Source organism: Malaclemys terrapin, chromosome 5 (assembly GCF_027887155.1).
Source record: "Malaclemys terrapin pileata isolate rMalTer1 chromosome 5, rMalTer1.hap1, whole genome shotgun sequence".
Lineage (NCBI taxonomy): Eukaryota > Metazoa > Chordata > Testudines > Emydidae > Malaclemys > Malaclemys terrapin.
This window is the reverse complement of record NC_071509.1, coordinates 29976335-30002685: the sequence shown is the minus strand read 5'-3', so window position 1 is coordinate 30002685 and position 26351 is coordinate 29976335. Positions and strand designations below refer to the sequence as shown.

Here is a 26351-nt window from a genome sequence, read left to right as displayed (position 1 = left end):
AGTAAATCATGCTAGACCAACCTGATCTCCTTTTTTAAGAAGTTTCATGGGGTAGCCGTTTTAGTCTTCATCAGCAAAAACAACAAGGAGTCCTTTGGCACCTTAGAGACTAACAAATTTATTTGGGCATAAGCTTTCGTGGGCTATAACCCACTTCATCAGATGCATAGAGTGGAAAATAAAGTAGGCAGGTATAAATACACAGCACATGAAAAGATGGGAGTTGCCTTACCGAGTGGGGGGTCAGTGCTAACGAGGCCAATTCATTAGGGTGGATGTGGCCCATTTCCAACAGTTGACAAGAAGGAGTGAATATCCCTTCGGGGGTGGGGGGGGGGGGAAGAGAAGGGAGGTTACCAGTAGAGTTCCTCCGGGACGGGTTTTGGGACCAATCTTATTTAACAATATCATTCATGACCTTGGCACAAAAATTGAGAGTGTGCTAATAAAATCTGCAGATGATACTAAGTTGGGAGGTATTGCCAACATAGAGGAGGACCGGAATATCATACAAGCAGATCTGAATGCCCTTGAAAACTGGAGTAATAGAAATGGGATGAAATTTAACAGTGCAAAGTGCAAGGTCATGCACTTTGAGATTAACAACTAGAATTTTTGTATAAGCAGGGGACTTATCAGTTGGAAGTGACAAAGGGGGAGAAAGACTTGGGTATACTGATTGATCACCAGATGAATATGAGCTGTCAATGTGATGTGGCCATGAGAAAGGCTAATGCAGTCCTAGGATGCACCAGGTGAAATATTTCCAGTGGAAACTGGGAAGCGTTATCATTATACAAGACACTGGTGAGACCTCATCTGGAATACTCTGTGCAATTATGGTCTCCCATGTTTAAGAAAGATGAATTCAGATTGGAACAGATGCAGACAAGGCTACTAGGATGATCAGAGGAACGGAAAACCTACCTTATGAGAGGAAACTCAAAGAGTTTGGCTTGTTTAGCCTAACAAACTGAAGGCTGAGGGCAGATAGGACTGCTCTCTATAAATACACCAGAGGGATAAATATCAAGGAGGGAGATGAGTTATTTAAGTTAAGTGCCAATGTGGATACAAGAACAAATGGATATAAACTGGCCATCAACAAGTTTAGGCTTGACATTAGATGAAGAACAGCCACTGAACCCAAAAACAAGTACTTTGCACAGTTCTATTTATAACACTTTACATTTGACCTTCTGTAGTTATTTGCTACACAAAGAATTTCTTCCACTATGAGGTAAAGAGGAAAATTAAAGAAACTATCAGGGTATCACATTTTTAAAACATGTCATGTCTCCTTATCTGTATTACACTTTTAGATTGTTTGGACAAAATGTTAAAAAGCGATTGCACTTTTTACTGTTTCTGCTGTTTATTTACTTTTTACACTTGATTCAACTTTGAACAATAAAAGCAGACTAGTCAGTTTCACTTTCTGTTTCTCTTTGTAGGGGAATGTTTAAATATATATTTTTTAAAAGTCATGACAACTTTAAATATTAGGTTTAGTAAGTTTGTTACCAGACATGTAGAAATTAAGGTTACTTACTTCTAACCCGAGTTCTTTGAGACAACTGTGCATATTACCGCTTATGGGTACCATGTGCCAACCACTGCAGCTTAACAGAACTTCCTCCAAGCAGTGCCTGTTAGAACACACGTACAGCCATCCTACCTGCTCCCTCAGCATCTTCAAATGATCTGTGGACAAGTCTATATAAGGTGGCACTGTGCCCTCTACCGCCTCAGTTCCTTCTACCGCTGACCCTGAGAAACCAAGATAGGAGTCTGAGAAAGGGGCAGGAGGAAGGTCAGTGGGAAGTGTGAATATGCAGTCATCTCAATGAACTCCAGTTACAAGTAGGTAACCTTAACTTCTTTGAGTGGCCCTGCATATTATCATTTATGGGTGGTTTGACTAGTAGAGCTGAAAACACTCAGGAGGTAACAGAGTTCTAATTAAATAACAATCAAAACACCGCTTTACCAAATCTAGCATCTGCTCTTGAAACCACCAGATCCAAAGCATAATGTATGGACTGACTTCCAAACAGCGGCCTTACAGATTTCCCATTAGGAACACGTTTAAGATAAGCTAAAGATTCTACCACTGCCCTCAGGGAATAAGATCTCACAGTAGTAGGCACTGGGACTGCTGCTAACTTGTAATAGTCAAGAATACATTGTTTAATCAATCTGGAAACAGGCTGAGCAGATACATTGTAACCCGTATAATTCTTAGCATAAGAAACAACTTATACGATCTCCTAAAATCTTTAGTTCTGTTTAAACAACATGCTCAAACTCTTCTAGCCTCGAAAGTATGTAAAGCAGATTCCCTTTATTAGCATGTGGCTTTGGAAAAAACACTGGTAAATTAGTTGTCTGACTGATGTGAAACTCGGATACTGTTTTTGGTAAAAACCTGGGATCAGGTCTAAGAATGACCTTGTCTTTATGAAAAATAGCAAATGGCAGATATGCCTGCATTTTTTCCCACCCTTCTATCTTATGTTATAGCAACAATAAACATAGTTTTAATAGTTAAAATAAGGAACACACTTCCAAAGGTGCTTCATAAGCCTTGCTAAAACCAATTAAGATCCCATGTTGGAAACAGATCTCTCAAGGGGAGGTGCAAGTTAGATAACCTCTTTGTAAACCTTTTAGCTGTATTTTGCACAAGTAATGATCTGCCATCAAAGCATGATAAAATGAGAAAGCTATTAAATGAACTCTTAAAGAAGAATTAGAAACCCTCAGACTTTAAATACAGCAAAACACTCCAATATACAGGGAATAGAAGCTGTAACTGGTGAGTCATATTTGCCATGCATCCAAGGAGCAAATCTAACTCATTTCAAGTAATAATCTTTCCTCTTACATTGTTTTCTAGAATTAAGCAATCCATTTTGAACCAACAAGGAAAAGAGTATTTTAGATTAGTCAAAGTCTGACAGTACGGGCTGTCAGATGGAGAGACTGGATGATGAGTCCTGTCCTGCTGCTGTGACAACAGGCCTAGAAACAGGGGGGTGGGGGGAGAGATACAGACTCCCTCTGACTACTGGAACATGTCCACTGCTGTCTCAGTCAAGCTGGAGCAATCAGGATCATTCTTGCCCTGTCTTGTCTTATTTTCCCTTTATCTTCTTAATTAATGGAAAGGCAGGGCAAGCATACAAAAGGCTCTCCCCCAATGGAAAGCATCCAAGATCAAGTGACTGTCCTTTCCCACTCTTGATCAGAAAAGAGATTTTTTTTGTTGAATCTTGTCACAAAGAGCTCTAACATGGGGCTGACTCTAGCTGGAGAAAATCTCTTACACCACCTGATCCTTTAGTGATCTCTCATGCATCTGAGAACTGCCTCTGCTGAGCTTATCTGTGAGCACACTGCTCTCCCCTGCTAGATGCAGAGCCACTGGATAGACCCTATGAAGAATGCACCAGTACCACAGATTGACTGCTTCAGCACCTATTAGAGAAGAAGGGGTGCCTCTTTATTTGTTGACATGCACAGTCATTGTATTGTCTGTCGCTAACTGAACAGTCTTCCCATTTACGAGGAAGAAAAGATATGACAGCCAGAAGAATAGCATGTAATTCTAAAATGTTTATGTACAAAATTCTTTTCCTGAGACACCAAGTGTCTATGAACTATAAAAGAGTCCAGATGAGCTCCCCACCCATTGTTAGATGCAACAGATGTTATGTGCTGGACGGCAAGGGGGGATTGAACAGGACCCCCTTGAAAAGTTTATGTCACAGTTTGTCCACCACAAAGAATCTAAAAATGTACTGAGGCATGACAATTAACATATGAAGACTGTCCAGATTTGGCTTGTAAGCTTGAGCCAACCAGTGCTGCTTTGGCCTTACCCTGAGGCATGCAAACAGAATAACATAAGTAATCATTGCCATAAGACCCATCAGACCCAACAAGAAAATCATTGCCTGGAATCAATGACAAATCTCTAAAATAGACTGCACACTATCTTCAGAAGTCTTTCCTCTGGGAGGAAAGCTCTTCCTACTACTGCATTATAGACCATATAAAAACAGATTTCCTGAGATGAGCATAGATTTTACTTTCTTATATTCAGAAATAATCTAAAATCCGTAAAAAGGGAAGTAGTAACCTAGCAGAGAATGTAACCTAGCAGAGGATGTAACCTAGCAGAGGATGTAACCTAGCAGATCTTTGCAGGAAGAGGACTTCAGCAGCCAGTTTTCTAAATAGGATTAAACAAATACCATATCTTCTGAGATGCACTGCTAATACAGAAAAGCTCTGAGCCCTCAAGTGGCAGGATCTCGTACTGACGATGTCTTTGTTCAATCATCAATTGGAAGTATTTCCGATGATTTGGCTGAATTGAAACATCTTTTAAATAGAGAGTAGTGAACGAGTCAATAATTGAAGGTGAGGCAATTATGGAGGCTAGGGTTAGCACTCCAAAATGAAACTTCTCAACAAACCTTTTCCATTTCCTTAAATCTAAAATTGGACATAAACCCTCATCTTTTTTCTAGATCAGGAAATAGCTACTAAAACCTCTGACCGCATAGATACTTGGGTACTTTGTTCACAGCACCTTTCAGAAGCAATTTCTGAACTTTTGACAGAAGAATAACCTCATAACCCTGAAAAGGGAAGGATAGGGGAACTGAAAGGAGGTAACTGTTCTAAGTGTATTGCATAGCCCTTTACTATTATTTCTAGGACCCACTTGTCCAATGTAATAAGCCTCCAGTTGTTGATAAAATGGATTAGTTTGTCCCCAAACAAAGGGAGAGAAGGACCCTTGATCCTCATGTTAAATCTGAGGCCATTTAGTCAGTGAAGACGAAACAGAGAGCAGATTGCTTCAATTTAGGCCTAGATCTGAATTATTTCTTTTTATGTTGAGACTGAAAAGATGATGTAGTCTGCTGATGTAGGTAACATTTCTGAGATGAAAAATAAGTTGAAGACTGAGGATAAATCGGTCTCTAGTAATGAAAAGGAGGTAGGAGTCTCTTTCTAGGAATAGGATATAAATCAAGTGAACAACAGATCTGGGTCTCTTAAAATGGACAAATTACTAGAAAAGTTATTACCAACAGCACCATCACCCTCAAAGGGGAGATGCTTATCTTTATATTTAGTATCCAGTCTATGCATGCTTTTTCAATGTAACAGCAGATGCCAAAGCTCTGAATGAAGAGAGGCAGGAACATCAAAAGAAGCCCTGAGAGCATGTTTTGCCACATTTTGTTCCTCTGCCGATATTTCACTGGCCAGTCTCCTCTGCACAAAGCCATTTTCTCCCACAAGTGAAACCAGTAATGGGCCATCACTGCCTGCTAATTAGCCACCCTAATCCCTAGAGAAGAAAAAACCCTCTCTCTATAACCTGGAGTCAAATGGGCGTGACCAGGCCTAAATCTATTACTGGCTGCTGCAACCATCAGAGAATTTGATGTAGAGTGAGTATGTAAATACTAAAACCCCGCATGTGGTATTTGATAACGTTTATCTGCTTTTTAGAGATTGGGCTATCCCTTGTTAACCTAACAGCTTTAGCTGGTTATAAGAGACCATCCAATTTGGTAAAGAAATTCTATTCTTGGAAGGAGCACCAAAAAAATGTCAAATACTGGATGCAACGCCTCTTCCACAACAATTGAAAGGAAGTTCAAAGTCAATACAATACGATCCATTAATTCATGGATTTGTAAACCATCCTTAGAAGGAGACAATGCAGAATCAATGCCCATATGCTCATCAGGCAATAGATTCTGTATCCACCTGATCCTGCTCAAAAAGAGGAACAAACTGCTCATCCTCTTCCTCAGAAAAAGTTTTAAGGGCCACCAATCTGAGTTGCAGATGCATCTGGTCAAACTGGATCCAAAGATTCCTCAGCAGCTGGATCCTTGTCAATAAGAATGTCACTACTTCATCAATAAGGTGGATGATTCAAGAACTCTCATGGGGTAGCCCAATAAGGTCACTGAGACCAGGAAGACCAGTCTCTCCTATAGATGGGATCTGGGAACATACCTATAGAATTAGAAGACACAAATTGTCCAAAAGATTGAGGAAAGCTAGAAGTAGGCGGCATATATCTGGATGGTTCAGATCTTTTTAACTCTTTCTCCATCCTCATCTAACTGTGGATCCAACTTTAGTTCCACTATGAATTTTACCGGAGAGAGAAATGGTACTGGAGGATGCAGAGACATAAAAAGTGAGAAAGATTTGCCTGGAGATCCAGTAGGAGTCTTAGGAGGAGGCAAAGATGGATCTGGAGAAAGGCTCATAAAATCTTCCTCTCTACCCCTCCTTTCAGGTGAAGGAGATTTAGATATCAGAACCAATAAAGTCTCTCTTTTCTCCTCTCCCCCACCTCAGATCTGATGAACACTCAGATGCTGAACGGTAACACTCATCTGCCACCACAGCAATAGCTATCTTTTGGATCTGGTATCAGCACCAGAGTAGGAGTGGGCAATGATGCCACTCCTACAGGCTTAGGCATCATTGGATCTGAAGAGAGACTCCACTCCATTACCCTGGAACGTGAAGCCAATTGCAGAACTGACTTTGGTCTCAGAGTAGGAACCGCAGAAGACAAATCCATATCGGATGGATCCAATAAATCTGACCCATGGGATCTGGCACAGCCAACAGAGGCTGTCTTCTCCCTCGTCTTTTTCCGAACCAACATAGTTGGAATCGAGGCTTAATCATAGATTCCTTCATTGTCAATTGACCTGACTGTGCCTTCAAACACCTTACCAGCTTTAATAAAACAGAGACAGAAGCCTGAACCAGCAAAGACATAGATCATGGAATTCTTTATGCACCTTAACCTTACTAGATGAGGCGGTCAGAGCTGAAACAAGCCTAAGTCTTCAAATCAGACAATCTCCTAGAGCCCAGAGGCTTGGCAGCTCCTTTAGTCTGGAACACTTGCAGTCTATTTTGCCTCTCCTCATGCACTTTAGGTATAAGAGTCTGACAAACAGAAGGAGAACAACCTTCACCAAGGCACTTAGGGAATGTCTACACTGCATTTAAAAATTTGCTGCTGGCCCATGCTCATGGGGCTCAAGTTAAGGGACTGTTTAACTGTTGTGTACATGTTTGGTCTCAGGCTGGAGCCTCGACTCCAAGACCCTCTGAGGTGGAAGGGTCCCACAGTTCAGGCTGCAGCCCCAGCTCAAACATCTACACCGCAATTAAGCAACCCCTTAGCCTGAGCCCAAGTCAACTGTCACAGGCCAGCTGCAGGTTTTTATTTGCAATTTAGACATATCCTTAAGGTAATCAAGGTGGTCATTTGGTGCTGGAAAGATGGCTGAGCAGGATAAGTGTCTATTAAATCCTGAATTTTTCTTCTTCGGTTTCACTGTCACACGGAAACAAACAACTGTATTAAACTAACTATAACTACAAACCCTAATTAAACTAACATTTCAAGTTATCAACAATTATCTAAAACACTAGTATAAGAGGAAAAAACCCCTCAGATCTCAAGGTCAGAGTGGTTCACTTCCATCTGGCACAAGTAGTTGGAAGGAACTGATGTGGTAGAGGGTGCAGCATCCCTTTAAATAGTTTTGCCCTTGGCATGTTCAAAGATGCTGAGAGGAGGGATAGGAGTGGGCCCATGTGCACTGTAACTGGCACTGCCTGGAGCAAGTTATAAATAAAATAAATAAATAAATAAATAATAAAATTTTGGGTTAGTTCTACCATTGTGCCGATTGCTGCAGCCTATTACCCATAACAGGGAATATGTAGAGCCACACAAAGAAGAACCTAGAATACCTGTCAAGAGTGCCCTTCTATTAAGACAATCAAAATCAGTTAAAAAGCAATCTATGAAATCAGGCTTTTAAATGATTTTTTAATAAGAGCAATAAAACTTGCATATATTTGAGGCTTTTAAAGAATTATAGCTATTATGCGGACTGCTAACTTCCAAACCGATTGGGGAACCAATTCCAATTCCATTGGAATTAACAACAAAATTGCATAGATTTAATCGACAACAAGATCAGTCTCCAGATGTAGATTCTCTCTCTTTATGACAAGGTTACTTTGTTTGAGTAGGCCAAAAGTATAAAGGTCTATTCTCCCAAGATCATTGATTGAAGCAGAGAATCCACAAAATATACCATTGCATAACCTAATGTCTTGTATGGTAAAAGAGCTAGCACAGTGGGAAGAGAGAAGCCTCAAAATTCTGAAGAGGATAGCAGGTTGAAAGTTGAATCAAAAATATGAATCTCCTACATTGGATTATATTGAAACATTTGACAGTTGCTCATAAAGTAGTAGCAGCAGTAGTAGTAGTAGAAGAGATTTCCCTTACACCCTCTCAGTTTCATTTAAATCAATGGACATCTGCACGGAGCAGCTTCCAGAATTGGGATATCTAGTGTGCAAGTTTCTGGTCCGTCCACTGCTATTTTTAAGCCACTGGAACGAATCACTGTTTAAAAAGACCTGAAATGAACAGAGGGCCACAGCATCCACAGACAGCCACTTAGTTACAACAGTAACAACTATAACCACAAAGCTAAGTCCTTGCTGGAGTAAGTTTCTTAATATCAAGGACATCTATATGTAATCTAGTTTCCAGCCAAAATTTGGGGATATAGTGTCTGTACTGCCATGTGGTAAATTTTATTTCAACAGTAAACAGCTGTTTTTCATCCATTAGGGTTTGTCGTCATCTCTAAAAGGGCAGCACATTACCCAAACAGCCTGATTCTCCAGACTTGCCCCATATGTAATACTCAACTTTTTCTGGTGTAACAGTACCAAATCAGAATACTCCACTCACTTAAAATACTATATTGGAGAATTCTGATTTTGCAGCATTTTATACCCCATTTTGCACAGGTACCAATGACTACACAAAGTGCAAGACAATGGAAAAAAATAAATCATGCCCAAGGCCTCTAATCTTGATACAAAGTCTTCTTACTATGATTGTGTTTTCACCAGCAAAGCTTGGATTCATAATTCTTCAATGGCATCAACACACGCTATGTCTACACTTAGCAGCAGCATGTAAAATATATACATGGCACGCCCCCTTAGCACAGATATAAAAAGCATTGCCTCACAGTTTATGTTGTTTAACAAGTAAAGACATGCCAGAACATTATGGTTTATACCCTACACAGCTGTCTACATGTCCAAGCAGTTCCCCCCACCTCTACAATGCTATTTTTAGCAGTGTAGCATCCTGCTGCCTCTCTGCTGTTGGAAACTTTCCCCATCACAGAGAAAGGCTCTGGCAGCAGGGAGGCAGTGGGGAAAGGCTCCAGAAATGGGGAGCTGCTGGAGCCTTTCCGTGCCACAGCAAAAAGGCTCCAGCAGCAGCAAAAGGTTCTGGCAGAGGGGAAGCAGCAGGGAAAGACTACGGAAGCTCCCTGCCACCAGATCCTTTCCCTGCTCCAGTGAAAGACTCCAGCAGCAGGGAAAGTTGATGCTGGAGACTTTGCCTGCTGCCTCTCCCCTGCCAGAGTCTTTCACTGCCTGCTTTTCATTGCTGTGTGTAGCTACACATACCCTACACATGTCTGTCAATGTAGACAAGGCCACAGTAGCAAAAATAGCTGTACCAAGTCTACACTGCAACTTCCACTGTTATCAGTTCTGATGCAGCTGCACTAATGGAGAATTACAGGTCTACATTTTTTTTTGAAGTGTCCACCAGACCCGTGTGTAAAAATTCTGATTTATTATTGCACTTACATGATCCTCTAGCTCTGCCTCTTTCTGTAGACATAAAAAGCAATGTAACCAAAGTTCAAAACATTACAGAAGCATGCCTGCATTGAGAAGCAGATGTTCATGAAGTTTTGACATATGAACATGAACTCTCTAACTTCAGCATGGCTCAGGGAGAGTCAGACCTGTACTCAAAGAAGTACCTTACCTTATAGTAATAGTTGTTCTTTGATATGTTCTGTACATGTGGATGCAACTTACAATGTGCTGTCACCCTCCACCCCCCATGCGAGTTCAGAAGTTTTATCAGAGGTGTCTACTAGGGGTCGTGCATGCATCCATCATGTCCTCGCACTCCAACAGCTTGTTTGGAGGGCATAAAGGGCAGAATGAGCTTGCCCACTGTTCAGTGGTTCCTTCGCTGCCCAGAGTCCCATGAATAGTCTCCGAGCTGCAGGGATGGAGGACTGGTCATGGGATCCAAATGCAGAACACCTCAAAGAACAAATAGCTACTATAAGATAAGTAACCATTCCTCTTTCTTTGAGTTCCTGTGCATGTGAATCTCACTTATGACGTTTAGTAGCAGTTTGATGTTCCAGGTGGTAGGAGCTAGGTGGTTATTTGGAAAAGACTGAAGACTTTCTCTTCCAAACCGAGTATTAGCTCTAGATGCTGACACCAGAGTATAATTGTTGGTAAATGGAGGCACTGAGGACCATGTAGCTGGTCTACAAATTTCAACTATTGGAATACTACTGAAGCACACTGCTGAGGTAGCTTGGGATCTAGTAGAATGAGAAGTCACTGGAACTGGATGTTGTAGCTTATTAACAAGGTATGAAATCTTGATACAGTCCACAATCCATTTATATAATTTTTGAGGGGGGACTGGTCTAACCTTTGATAAATTGCCATATATGATAAAAAGTCTAGGAAATCTCCAGAACAGTCTCAATCTATTAAAATAATAGAAGAGACCCACCCCCTGTTATCCAAGGTATGTAACTTTACCTCATCAAGAGATGGTTAAGGCTCTGGAAAAAATACAGTAAGTGTATATATTGACTAATGTGAAAATCACAAACAACTTTTGGGATAAATTTAGAGTAACTATGAGGCCTCATCCTATCTGCATTAAAAAAAAAAAAACATATGGGGATTTGACGTGAGTGCTTGGATCTCACTTACTCTGCACCCAGAAGTAACTGCCACCAAAAAATTCACCCTTAATGATGGAGGGAGCAAGATGAAAGGGAATCAAATGGAGGTCCCATTAGTGAAGAAAGGGCTAAGCTCAAGTTTCACAAAAGTGGTATCTCTCCTAATGGTGGAAACATCTGCAATAACCCCTTTAGAATCTTTGTGATGGTTCAATGGGAAAAAACTGAGGAACCGTGAGCAGGAGGAGGAAAGATCATAATTGCAGCGCAGTGAATTTTAAATTGAGCTAAATTCCAGGCTTGATTACTGTTTTTAAAGCAGTAGAGTCTAGAATTAATAGAATAAGATCAACATGATCAAGTTGCCTCACCTTCACCCAGAAGGAAAAATGCTTCCACTTAGCTGTGTATGTTTTCCTGGTTGAAGATTTTCTACATTCCATGAGGATCTCCTGGACCTTGGCAGAACTCCCCCTATTTGTTGATGTTAACCAGACAGTCTCCATGCAATGAGATGAAGAGATGTTTGGTCTAGACGGAGTACGTGCCCAGAATCTTGAGAGATGTCTATCAGGAGTGGGAGAGTTATGAACCAGTGACTGGAGAGATGCAGTAGTTCTGGATACCAGAACTGGTGAGGCCATGATGGACCCACTAGGATCAGTTGAGCCCTATCTTGTTTCACTTTCCTTAGTATCCTGGGGATTAACAGGAACAGGAGAAATGCATAGACTAGATGATCTCACTATGCAATATGAAACGTGTCTGCTGAAACATCCTGTCTGGCCCTCTCAACAACACAACAGAGGGGCCCTCTCTGTAATCTCTGCTTGTAAAGAGATCTATTTGCAGAAACCTCTATGTCCTGAATACTCTGCTAGTACTGCAAAGAGCATTCGTTGGGGGATGAATTCTTTTTGTAGCTGATCTGTCGGGGGTTCAATTCCCCTGGAAGATGTCAGAGCTATACGGTGAAGAATGCACCATTCCAACAGTGAAACAACCTCTTGATACAGGTCATCTGATTTTGCTGCCACTTGCTTGTTTAAGTAATACATTGCTATAGAGCTGTCCATCAGGATGTGTACTGCTTGGTGCTTTAAAAGAGGTAGAAACGATTTGCAAGCCTGGTGAATCACCCTCAATTCTAGGATGTTTACGTGAGCTGACAAATCTCCAGTGTCCATAGACCACGAACGTGGAATTGGTTTAGATGTGCACTCCAGTCCTTTCTACATGGGTCAACAATTAACTGTCTTCATGGGCATTATCTGAGTGAAAGAATCCTCAGCAAACATTGTCTGGATCTAACTACCAGCGAAGAGACAACAGGATCATCCACGGGATTGTTACTTGTTGATTCATACCCTGGATGTTTGGACTGAAGAGGTCTCAGTCTGGAGAAACGTGTCATATGAGTACATGAGGCCATTCAAGATGGCAGGCCCTAATGAAATTCATTCTAGGTTACTTAAGCTGAAGCAATATCAGAACAGGTAGCAATTATCTTCAAGAACTCATGGAAGAATTCAGTATCAAACTGGGCGGGCATATCTAATGGAGTCCCACAAGGGTCAGTCTGGGTCCAGTATTATTCAATATTTTCATTATTGACTTGGATAATGGAATGGAGAGTATACTTATAAACTGCAGATGACATCAAGCTGGGAGGGGTTGCAAGCACTTTGAAGAACAGGATTTGAATTTAAAGTGACCTTTACAAATTACAGAATTGGTCTGAAATCCACAATGAAATACAATAATGACAAGTACAAAGTGTTTCACTTAGGAAGGAAAAATTAAATGCACAACAACAAAATGGAGAATAACTGGCTAGGTGGTAGTTCTGCTGAAGAGAAACTGGGGGTTATTGTAGATCACAAATTGCATATGGAGGACACTAAGCTGTTCTGACTTTCTGCTGAGGAGCAGTTAGAAGAAATTGTGGGGTAGGTGGTGTTGCTCTGCCCTTTATGCCCTCATGGATGTGTGTGTGGGGGGGGAGGGGGGAGGGTGGCAGGGTGCATACAGAACCCCTTCCGGACACTAGTGCTAAAACTTCTGAACTCCTGGATGCTGCAGGGAAACAAGCACACGGTAAGTGGGAGCTATATGCACAGGAACTTGAAGAAAGCTAGTTCCAAATCTCCTCTCGTACACAAAAGTGTTAGTTCAGACAAACACAGCCTTAGCTGCATAATTCACCACAAAATATACCATGTCAGAAATCCATACTTTCTATTTTTTTAATTCTTGCTTTCTATAAATACTAGATTTTTCTGGTGAACAGAATATTGTTTTCCTTGGGAACAGAAAATAAGAAAACATTTTCATGTGAGAATTTCTAATTTAAAGTAAGCTAGATCTAATTAAAAGCTGTTGTAAGATTAACTCTTACCATTTAATGCTGAAAGATGGTGACAGTCCCTGGAAGATTGTCACTGTTTCTGGATACAGGTAACTCAGTAAAAGAATACAATATTCCATTTTTACATTAACATTTCAGATTTAAGCTAAGCTAGAAATAATTGCTTACCATTTAACATCAGAAGATTGTCAGTCCCTGGATGTGGATAACTCAAGCGACCTTAAAAAAAAAAAAAAAAAGTACCGTGGTTTTAGCTATTACGCTTAAAAAAGAAGAAAAATCACTGCCTACAGTTTAAATATATACTGTATTTTCATTCTGCCTAGGGGACATAAAGAGCTAATATTTAACTCCAAGCACATTAGCAACAATACCCTTGACCCAAGTTAAAGTTGACAAGAACAAACTTCTTAACCTTAATTCTCTGGTCATGAGATCTGCAGTGTGCTTTTGGGATCAACTCCAATAGGATAAAGCCACTTTTTGTTTCATGCAACACAGAAATAGTGTTGGCTGCTCTAGTGTTCTCTTTCATACTCATTGTGAAAACTTGTTCACATGCACATTGTTTAGCAGAGTCTAATTTTTGCAGTTTGGAATTTCTCCATTTAACCAATGTATCAAAAATCCTGTTATGAGTTTAGATTAAAACATTTAACTTGCTTTTAACTGATTTATAATTGCATCTTGTTATACTTCATATAATTGCTGCATACATTGTTCTTCCCACTAAGTTAGTTTGACAAAACCAAAACAAAACAAGAATGTTTCAATTACTGAATTTTTTTAAAAAGCCTTTAGAATGCTAACATTCTTTAAAGTTTCTTGGAGATTCCTGCTAGCTAGTTTATGGATTAAAAATGTAAAATCATAAAATACAAAAATGTGTTAAAGTAAAAATTATAGGAAATCCTCATATACTCACACCAGGATTTTAAAATATTTATTGCAGCAAACAGGGTCTTGTCAGTTAAATTTGATGGTTAAAGTGTAAAAATGTCTCCTCATTCCAATCTCCTTTTTATTAAAAAAGGAGAAGTTTTCTGTTCACAGGAAGCTGCAAACATGACAGTACTGCAAACTGACCTACACAGAAACTTACAATAGCTGCTCTGTTTAACTGGAACATGCCTTAAAGCACAAGTAAAAAAAATCCCAACGTATCCATACATTTTGTTGATATTAAAACATCCTTGCTTTTACTATAATCTGAAATCATATAATATTTTTAATTTGAACATTCATTATTATACTGTAACCAGATGATTGCTGAGACAATGAAGGATCCAATCCTGCAGCTTTGTGTATGTGGAACTCACTCTGATTTCAGCATAAAAAGGACTCAATTACTGAGTAATTATTATTAAAAGATTTTGTGCATACTTGTACCTTTAAAGCATGCATGCACACATACACAAACCAGTAGCCACCCTCACTTTCAAGCTGCCTAACACTTCCCATTATAAGAAAAATTCAGACTTTTTTCCTTTGGAAAACTAAAGCCTCTATGGTTTGCTGCAGGACCTTGAAATTTGGCAGGGGGATACTCCTGATGCCCAAGAAGATATCTTTTTGTGTCCCAGAAAAGCTTTTTGCTGAAATCTGTTCAAATAGAATTTGGTTTTGGCCTTTTTCTTTTAGAAAAAGAAAACAAATGTGAAAATTACATACCAAAAAACTACAAAAAAGAATATTGATTATAAAGTCAAGTACTCAAAAATGAGAAAATGCCAGAATTAATGATGCTTGGTGCTTAAGTGAATGAATCAGGATTCCATAGGATCCCTGACTCATTTACGTTAGAAGTTGAAGGTGTGTGGTGAATAAGGCAGATGACCGCAGAAAGAAAAAGGATAGTCTTGTGGTTAAGGCAGTTGATTAACACCCCCCAGAGCTCTGTTCTATCCCTAGCTTTGACAGACTTCCTACATAATCATGAGCAAGGCACTTAAACTAAAAAAAATTCCAGATGCACTTTATGTTCCTCATTTTCTGGGCTCCAAATCTGAGACAACTGAAGTCCACTTTTCAGTTGTGTTGAGCATTCACAACAATCGAAGTCAGTGGGAGCTGTGGTTGGTCAGCCCCTCTGGCAGTAAGGCAGTATGTTCTGGAAAAGTGACCACAACAGAATTGAGAGTGAGGCAGTCCAAAATTCTAATTTTGGCTCTGCTACTGATTCACTGTGTGAAACTGGGCAAGTCACTTGGCCTTTTTGTCTCAGTTCTCCAGTGCTAGTCTATAAGAGGGGGCTAATGCTCATCCATGCTCAGCCACAGGGTTGTTGTGAGGACTGATTAATTAATATCTGTACAGTACTTTGAGAACATCAACTGCCATAACAAAATCACATCCCTGGATATATCAAGTTGGGTACTCCAAATTAGTGGCAAGTTTTGCAAATTTACTCTTAATGTTCCTGTGCCTCATCTATCCCTTTGTAAAACAGGAATAATACTTTCCTTGAGATAGAACAGAGAGAGAATTTAAGACACTACGTTGCTAAGCCCCAAAGACAAGCTTATGAAGAAATGAGGAACTTCATTTTTTGTGTAGGGTTGGGATGGTGTTTGTTTGAAGGAGGATAAAAAAAAAAATATAGAACAGTTATCTTAGGCTAGGTCTACCCTGCAGCGGGGGGTCGACCTAAGATACGCAACTTCAGCTACGCGAATAGCGTAGCTGAAGTTGCATATTTTAGGTCAACTTACCTGGCTGTGAGGACGGCGGCAAGTCGTCCGCTGCCGCGCCGCCGTCGACTCCGCTGCCACCTCTTGCCGCGGTGGATTTCCGGAGTCGACGGCAAAGCGATCAGGGATCGATTTTATCGCGTCTTCACTAGACGTGATAAATTGATCCCCAATAGATAGATTGCTACCCGCTGATCCGGCGGGTAGTGAAGATGTGCCCGTATTCACCAAGCCCCATTCGTCTTGTGCACTGGTTGCACAGGCAACCTTAATTTGGGCATTTCCTACCTTTGGAGTGCTTGACTTTGCAAGCCTAAGAACATTTTTAACATAGCATTTTTGCATATATATTATTACTATAGTTTGATTTTGCAAGTTCCTGTGTGTGGGCAAACCTCAGCACTTGCAGGGAATGCAACTGGTTTAATGGGATTATGTGTGGATGTACAGTTTTTCCCGCATGAAGTCAGTTGCAAGATCAGGGTTTTTTTTAAACAGTTCTCCAATTTCTTTTCAATTTTTTTGAAAGTGGATGTTAATAAAATACAATTATGTTCTTATTAAATGCATGTTTGAGTGGTTAAGCACACTAAAAAGTCAAGGAAAGTTTAAAGAGATACTGTCAATTTGAAATCAGTCAACTAAAAAAGCGAAGAGAAGATTCAGATACTACATTTTCCCATTTCTCTCTATCAACTTTTGTTGTTTTTACAACCATATTTTCCTATTTTCAAAAGTTTCTCTTTACCCTGATGATATATGAAAGACCCACATAAACAGAGGTAGGGAAACTGTGAACCTAAACTCACACAAAGTGCTGTCAAATATATAAATGAAAAAAAGTATTTTTTTCAATCTCTTTCAGTGATAATATGTAAAAAAAATTCAGGTAAAAGTGCAATTTTAAAGTTGATATCTCCTTAAGATTACTCAGCAACATAACTTGGTAGTATGTTGTGTATCTTGTGTATTTTATGAAGTATAAAATGTGCAACACAACACTGCTAATGTTACGAGAGCAACATTAACTTTTAGTAGAGACATTAATATTTGAACTTGCAACCTTACTGTTGCACTAATGCTAATTTTTTTTTTTGTGCAGTTCATTGCCTAAGTTCTCTTTCTCTTATGGTGGAAAAAAGTTATCTGTAAACAGTTACAAATCTGCTGTCTACCCGCCGCGCCGCCCTCTCCCCCCCAACCTCCTCCAGTGAGCATGGTCCATCTGGTGGCTTTCAAAAGCAAGCTCTTCAGGTGTGTTGAGACTAAGTAAGATGCTAGGAATGGAAACTACAAATAAGAAATGCAGATCCAGAGAAGCTTTCAATTATATCAAACTCTTTTTTCCATAGGTAAACCTATATTGTAATTTTCCTTTCCTCACTATCTCCTAGTGTCTATTATAATAATCTACTATTCTTGTAATATTCCTAATGATTTCCCCAAGTTTGTTTTCCCTTTATAGAGAAGCACAGAGAAAAATGAGTAATGCCTGTTTACACCTTACAAAATGGGTGTAAAATATTACCACTTATGTAAATGAGTGGCTACTTCTGATTTGGTAATATTTTACATCTATTTTGCACAGGTGTAAGTGGCTACAGGAAAGCACGTAGTGGTGAATGAGGCCTCAAGACTAATATTGCTTCCTTTCAATACAGAACACGTTAAACACACAAGGGGGGGGGGGGGAAGACTCCAGCTTATCCACACTGGAGACACAATTCAGGCTCTTCAACAAAAATAAAAAGAATCCCCAAAGTGACACCATAAGCCACTAGCTTCTCAGTTCTAATGCACTTCCACGAGAAGCATAGTTACTTCTCCAATTGCCTGTTAACATGACCTAGTCTAGCATAAGTACACTGAATTGCTTGCTGTTGCAATACCTATAAATCAAGTCTTCTCTGTGCATTTTTGGCATGAGCAAGAAGCAGTTTGGAAAAAACAAAACACAAAAGACCATTTCTAAAAGAAGCAGCCTGGGGACCAATGTTCAGGTACTTCAGCTTGGCTTTTCTCTGATGTTCTCTAGTGCTCCTCAAAACAACTTGAGTCAGATGTTAATAGAAGAATCAGTAAGCAATAGCTTTATAATTTTGGTATATGACCTCACTGTCTTCAGCTCGGATTCTACTGATCTTAAAAAGTTAAGTCTCTAACTTAAATGCTATTTACTAATATTTTGATCTGAAATGCCTGATGGGAAAGCAATATGGATAAAAGATCAATCCAGATATTAAATGTTACAATCTTATTTTTCTATAGCATTAAGACCATTATAAAAATTTACAAAGTTTAACATCCAGTTTTCAAAGACTTATTTAGATTTACATAAGAATTACATCTTACTTTGATCAGAGACTTTATACTGATTAAACAGAGTAAATAAAGTTAGAACTGCATATTTATAAACATATGCTAGTTCTTAGAACATGTCTGAATTTATCTTACAGTAGTAAATAATTAGATAAAATCCATAGTTTTGTAAATTAATGAGAGCAAAAACAGTGAAATCCCCATTTTCTAACAAATGAATTTTCAAATATAAAATGTAAAGACAAATGCTGTAAACTAGTACATACAAGGTCTGTTCTGCATTCCAATAATCCAAGACAAGATGCTTAGTCATACTCCAGACACTGTAAGCAGCTAAATCTGAAACACGTGCTTAAAATTCCAAGGACTTTCATTTTACCACTGCAGTACTACATAAAAGATGCATTGTTTTGTTTAAATTTACAATTGAAAAAACTTGCTATAAAAACATTTTTGTTATAACAAACCATACTATTTACCAAGAGATTTTATTAAGTAGTCACATTCTACAAATAAACATGCCAGGTTTGTCAGTTAACTTTAGAAATATTGTGATGGGCAAGACACTTGAAGAGAATTTGGCTACCAAGACACTGCTGTAGGGTCTGAACTAACAAAAACTAAGGTTTTGTAGCTTCTTTTGTCCTGCACCTTAAAAAGGATGATTGAAGTTGCCAAAAATCAAACGAATGACACGTGGAGACTGCAAAAAGTAAAGGGGGTGGAAGATAGGTTTTAAGCTATTCTTGTGAATGTCACTTTTTCTCCCATTTACTCTTAAGGAATAGAATTGAAGAATGCTTTATGTTAATCAATAAAATTTATCCTTTCACTTTGAACAAGTAATATATTTCCCAAAAAGAGAAGCAATATCTTGATCAAAATATTTACTTCAAACAGATGTACTCAACTACTCAATTTAAATTCAGTTGGTGAGTGTGGATTATTCTCTGCCTCTCAAATAAAAGCTTTTCCTTTTAATCCACCTTTATATTTGACTTTCAGAATGCATGCTCAGACATTAATCAGTTTTAGTACACTTACGAACATCAGCAGCCATATTATGAAAATGCCATTATACGTATGGTAATGTGTAGGCCAAAACTTTAGGATCAGAGATTTAAAGACCTACATTTATATTTAGGCCTCTACTGACTTAATTTTTAGAAGCACAGAATGTCTACACCTCCAACTGAATTCATCATATTTTCAGAAGTTCCTAAATTGGAAGTGTTAACTTTAAGCACACTGGTTTTAAAATTTTATCTTTAGTCTTAGTGAAGATGCAATATGCCACAATCAGTGCAGCACAGTATCATGACAGTGTAGATGTGGGGCAAACGGAGGGTTAAGTTATACTGTAGCAGCACATCCAAAGTGCACATCCCCAGATGGAGTTTGAACAATCAAGTTATTCTGATTGAAATTACAATAATTTTTTTGAAATGTAGACTAGACTTCTAGGTAGGTTTTGAAAACTTCCAACAAAACAGGTAGCTAAGATGTAACATGATTTATTGAGAAACAGAGGATTTGTCACCTAAGAAGGAGAAGTGTGGCGATTTGTGGTTGCTTAAAGATAGGCAATGTCTAAGGTCTTTTGGGCAGGGACTATCTCTTAATATGTGTTTGTACCTCGCACAATGTGAGCCTTATCAAAATTGAGGCCTCTGTGTTAATGTAAGATAAATAATTAGGAATTTCTGGAGGTAGAAAATGAGTGGATGAGCACAGACTACCATACATGAATAGTAATTACTTCTAACCATACCTAGTTCTGAACCTAATTTCTTTGAATGAGAAAAGGCACTTTTCTTGTAGTGAGTACTAAATGCATAGCAAGTTTGAAGTCTTTAAACACGTCTAAATTGGAGGAGAAATAGTTTAAACATCGCACAAAAAAAGAAATAACATTTCATTTGCACAACTCAGATGGCTTGGGTTTATTCAAAACTTTAAAAATAAATCCTTTAGGCTTAGATTAAGACTGTTAAAATTCTTTTGTACTGAATTTTTAAGTCATTACACAGTGAAAACAGGAATTAAAATTGAAGTCCACAAACTAACTATAAGGTCACTGCTGTGGCCCTATGATTTCAATGAAGCACATCGGAGGAGAGGAAACAACTTTCCAAAAGTTCAGAAATGAACTAGCTGCACTTTTAACCTCAAAGAAACAGGTTACTCTCTCCTGTTTTGGAAAAAAAAGTTTACAGGACAGAATTGAGTTATTTGTGTTAAAACACACATGTAGTTAAGCTATAATTTTACTACAATTCCAATACTTTTCTATTACCAATGGTATGAAACTAGAGTTCTTATTTCTTACAAGTCTGAGGAATTTTAACTTCAGATTAAGAATAATTTATGTATGCACTAGTACCAGGAGCCAAGAATGTGTCTTCACATTTCACTCAATCAATTTGAAATTATCCTCAAAAAGAGTGGACAAAAAATGTCTAAACATACCAAGAGAGAGAAGATGAACGGGTAAAGGTGTTAACTTCCCACTTGACCTTGAATAGTCTCTTGCAACATGTATTAACTCCTTATCAATTCTACCTTGTATTCTGTGATACTCTAAGTACCTTTCCCAGACCTGAAGAAGAGCTCTTTGTAAGCTTGAAAGCTTGTCTCTCTCTCCATCAGAAGTTGGTCCAATAAAAGATATTACCCTCATCCATCTTGTCTTACTAATATTTTGGGACCAACACGGATATATGAACACTGTAAATGTTTGAAGGCAGAAATATGTTGCAGCTGAAGAGTGACTTTTCGAGTCAGCCGGGTTCTTGAAGTAAACTACTTTATTTCTAGTAAAACTATAAAGATATCAATATTGTAAATTGTAAATCTACCATAAATATATTTTGCATATAAATATAGATTATAATATATATTTGAAATGATGCTTTCTATGGGTTGAAGAAGCAATTCAGCTACCAATTCAAAATGAATCTAAATTAACAAAGAATGGGTGACATTTTCTTTAGTTAGCATAGTAACATACCTTTAAGCGGATCGTGCTCTGCTCTCATGATGTCAATAAGAGAGTTTTCCAATGAGTGCATATTCAGACTGTCATACATTCTATTTCGATCCTAAAAGGGAACAAAATTTCTTAGTACTGGAGTACAAAAACTGTACTTTTTAAACATGGAAACTTGACAGGAAGACAGACTACTTTGAGGTAGTGCACTCATAATGTGGTGATGGATGGCAGTGTAAAAGCCAAAGGTGGTGAAAATGGACTATTGCTTGTTAGTCTGAATATAAATTTCCTGAAAGTAGCTATTATGGCATCCAAATATAAAACCAGAGATACACTTTGAATCTGGAAAAGATATAGTTCAACATCTTTTCCTTCACATCAAGTTCTACACACATACATACACACACATACACACACTTAAAGAATATTATCAAGTCTGCAAAATCAAACACTCAAAACTTAAGAAATGCCACAATTAAGACTGTACAGCCTCAACTCAAGGCCCTTTTGTGTATGCATAATGATAAACATTTAATTACATGACCACATAATTTTTTTTTTAACGGACCCCTGCCTCATTCAGTGCACAGGATGGACCTGCTCTAGGGATGAATCAGGTGTATATAGTGAAGACTTGTCTGTAGGATCTTATCACAGAGTTCACCACTTACTTCTGGCTCATCTCTCTCTCTCTCTCAATACTCGACTGCTCCCTTCCTGGTCTCTCAAAATGGATGGGTAATTTTGTTAGGGACTCCTGCTTCCACAAACTCCTCCATGAGTTTCACAGCTGTCTCTAAGGTGACTGGCTGGTGTCTCTGCACCCAAATCCTCAGCAAGACACTGCCTCTTTGTAGCTTGGCCCTCTGGCCAGGCCACAATAATTTTTGCTTTCTAGGATTTCAACGTCCATCTGGCCCACCTACCACTCCGGGTTCCAGCTCAGAGACCCTATCACTAGCAACCATGGCATATGAAATCCCAGACTCTGTTGCTGTTTTCCTGGTCTCCTTCTTACTTTTCCTTACCTTCTGGCCTACCCTTAGGTTACCACCGGAGCATTCCCATCTCCCTGTGGCTATTTCACCCCCCGCCCCTCTCGGGTTCTTGCCAGAGTCTATAATCCAAATCAGGATCCCAGGGCTTACTCTCCTCCTAGACCTCCTTCCTCCTTGTCTCTTGCCAACTTCCCTCTTCTCTGGGGAAAGACTGCAGAGTTCCTTCTTATAACCCTCTCTTATCACCATCTTCCTCTCTTTATGACTGTCCCAGCTCCTCTGCCACTTGGGTTTCATCAGCCATTAGGCTTTGCCAGCCCTCACTCTCCTCCAGGTGCAGCCTGTCACAGGGTTAATTGGCTCTTTTTACTTAGTCAAGCCTTGTGTGGAGTAGACACCCCAACACAAACTCTGAATTCAATTTTCTGGAAAAGTTGGAAGGTGTATATTGAACGAGGCAGAGGATTATGAAGAAGGATGGTGCCATGGTTAGAGGTTGAATGCTGCCCTGAGAATTGGCTTTCCTCTCTGCCTCTGCCACAGAGTTCCTATATTATGTTGGGCAAGTCACTTAAAGCAAACATTTCACAGGTGGCCATTAACTATGCGCTCCTCCTTTTTGGGTATGTGACTCACGACTCTGTAGTCTCATTTGGAGAAGTGTTAAATGCTCATAGCTGCAACTGAAGTCTGGGGAGTTGTGCTTTGAATATATGAAGTTCTTTAATATGTTAAGTAGACTGAAAAAAAATCAGATCCTAGGTGTCTCAAATTGAGCAAAGTTATTGTATAATTTTTACCTTAATCTCTGTGCTTCAATTCCCCATTTGTAAAATGGGGATAAGTATACCCCCTCATTTCACAGTGGGGAGGGCAACAAAATTAATTCATTGATATTTGTGAACCAGATACCATAGTGATGAGCACCACAGAAAACCCCCTGAGGAAATTAATAACTCCGTCTTTGGAGTAGGGTTTGAATAGGGTGCAGTAAATAAAGCATGGGTCCACTCATTGAACAATGTAGAAAAGGAGAATACTGAATAGCTGCTCACTAAGTGAGCATCATTTGTTGTGTGCACTGAATGAGACAAGAAAAAAAAGTTTAATAATTTCATTAAAGACTATATTATTGCAAATGTACAAAAGGAACAGGTTAAGATTGCACAGGCAATAAGCTTGTCCTACAGAAGCAACAAAGTGTGCACCCTCTAGTTTTACAACTTTTAGCATATTAGAGCGGGTTGGAAATTTTCCCCACCAATGTTTTTCAACAAAAAATGTAGGTTCTCGGGGAGGGGGGGGGGAAATCAATTTTCCACAGAAAAACTATAGGAACTGTATTTTCAGTGATAGCTAAATAAGTTAGAAAAAAGTCTTTAACATACAACATACAACTTCTGATTTACTGGCTAGGAAGCTACAGATAGAATACTATACTTAAACATATCTGAAAATACCAGTAAGATTTTGAAATTCGTAACCAGTAGTACGGACTATGCAACTAGTTGCTGTTATTCAAGTATTTGTGGCTCATGTGGCAATTAATACATCTATGTAACAAAGTTCTAGTTCAAGTGTCTTACAGTTTAGATTCTTTTGGTTAGAATATTGCCACATGACTATAGAGGTGAGAGAAGGAATAAAGTTCTTCCTGTTAAAGGCAGATTGTGACACTAGCTCTTTTTGGGGTGGTGACAATACACAGGGGTCATAGTCCTGCCCTTATATCACTCCATTTTGTGATATAAGGGCAGGACTAACCCTAAGCATGTCTTGCCCCCGCAAGGAAGTTTAAAAAGTGTGGGAGGAAGGAAGAAAGGACCGTTGTACCACCGTGTCCACTATGCCCCTGAGCAAGACCAGCCACAAAGTGGTCTTAAAATGTTTATCATTCATTTTTAAAACATCTGAAAACAAAAAGCACCTAATCACTGCACAAAAAAACATACAACACTAGCTAGGACACCAAAATAAATAGCTAGAAATCTAATCTGGCCAAATCCTAACCTACTACAAAGTAATAAAGCCTACAAAATACACAAACCTTTAGCCTTGCCTTGAAAGATGCCACCAATGAGCTTTGGCAGACATCCAGGGAGTAAGCATTCAAAATTGACAGGCCACTCCTAGCCATACACTCAACTATACAGTGTAATCAGCTAGTCCAAACTTGACTATCTCAAGGAAAATAGAAATTTCTTGGGGTACAGGGCCCAATTTTAGGTCTTTGTTCAAGTAAGTTTTATCAGCGTAAAAGTTTGAAACATACTCCCTAAATAGGCAGCCAATACAGCTTTACAGAGCGCAGGTATCAAGTGTAGGCCTTTGCTTTCTAAGGCAGCACCAAAAAGTGTTGCTATAATAAGAAGTCTGTGTGTATGTAAGTCACCACATCAAGCTCGATGTCCAGAAGGAAAGGTTACAACTAGTTCTTTGAAAGTTCTTTCATGTTCAGCTTAGTCAAGTGACTCATGTTACAAATCTTCTTGTATCCATTCATCAATTTGCTGAAGTAGTGACAATGCAGACAATGAATCAGTAATATGGAGAAAATATCTTGCAAGTATAATACTTTGTGTTAGCCTGATGTTTTTTACAAAAACTTTGTCAAAGGTGACTTTGAGAATAACAGACCGATCAACCACAGAGAATAAAATAGAGTAAACAATACTGTGCTTGTAGAGACTGCAGAATACGTTAGTTTGAACATTAATACACTATTGAGATGTCTCAAGCAGCTGATAATTATACAAGAAATAGATAAGTTCTGGAAAAATGCACCATGAAACCAACAATACACCTGCATCAATGATGTTTTCATCCTCTTGACAGAAGACCTAAGCTCTCTCATAGATTTCTATCTATCTCCGCCCTTCCATCAAACTCTCTAGAACACTGTCACACTAGCGTCAGTTTCTTGGACAGTACAATTAGCTTAAACAATGGAACCCTACTAACAACCATATCAAGAACCCACCAATCACCCCATACGTACCAAAATCTCTTATCTACAGACATGCACTCAGATATCTCAGAATTTGCTCTGAAGAGAAAGTCCAGGATACACACCTAAACACACTTAAAGCCACCTTCACTAAACCAGGACACTCCACCAGAGAAGTAGATCACATCATGGAATGGGCCACGCAGATACTCTGGAAAAGCCTACTTCAACACAGAAAAAAAACCACTGACAGCAAACCCCTAATTGTCACTACCACCTCACACTGGAACCCATACAGGGGATCAAATAATTACAATCCATATTTGATGGGAATTACAACCTGAAATAAATCTTTCCCAAACCCCCTCTACTGGCCTTCAAACCACCCTTCAACCTCACCAAGGTCATCATCAGATACAAACTTCCCACAGACCACAACACCAACTCCAAGTGGCACCCGACCCTGCCAGAACAACAAATGAAAAATCTGCAAACATATCTCCACTGCTAAAACGATCAATACTCTGGCACAACACACCTTCCAAGATTCATGGGTCCTACATATACTTATCACAACTTGTGGTATACCTTATCAAGTGCATTAAATGTCCCAACAACTATGTGGGGTGAAACCAGACAATCACTACATTCTCAAATGAAGTCACACAGGAAAATGATAAAAGACAAAAAACACCGTATCACCCACAGGAGAACACTTTTCACAAAGCAATCACTCCATAGCTGATCTTTCAATACTCCTCCTCCAAGGAAACTTGCACAACACCTTCAAAAGATGATCCTGGGAACATACATTCATAACTGCTAGGCACCAAAAACCACTGCCTCAATGTGGACACTGGTTTTATGGCTCATTACAACAATCTGTAACACCCCAACCTCCTGCTACCTTAAACTGCCCACTTCTAACCCTTGACGCATAGCAATCTATCACTCAGTTGACCACTTCATTTCACGTGACCACCTACTGTGTGTTACCCCTTATGAGTCACAGTCTGTTCTGATTTGTAGTTAGCTCAGACACTCTGCTTCCTTCCCCAGACCTGAAGATCTCTCAAAAGCTTGTACCTTCCACCAACGTAAGTTGGGCCAATAAAAGATAATTACATAAACTA

General features: G+C 39.1%; 1 protein-coding gene across 5 annotated transcripts in view; it reads right to left on the bottom strand.

Annotated features, from left to right (window-relative positions):
- CPEB2 (cytoplasmic polyadenylation element binding protein 2) overlaps positions 1 to 26351 on the bottom strand; it is a 79893-nt gene that overhangs the window by 39450 nt on the left and 14092 nt on the right. For all 5 annotated transcript variants that reach the window (XM_054029471.1, XM_054029469.1, XM_054029470.1 and 2 more), the window contains exons 3-4: positions 21292 to 21382; positions 13441 to 13491 (exon numbers count right to left, since the gene is read on the bottom strand). In XM_054029471.1, the coding sequence (XP_053885446.1) occupies positions 13441 to 13491; positions 21292 to 21382 (142 nt within the window). The remainder of the gene's footprint in view (positions 1 to 13440; positions 13492 to 21291; positions 21383 to 26351) is intronic.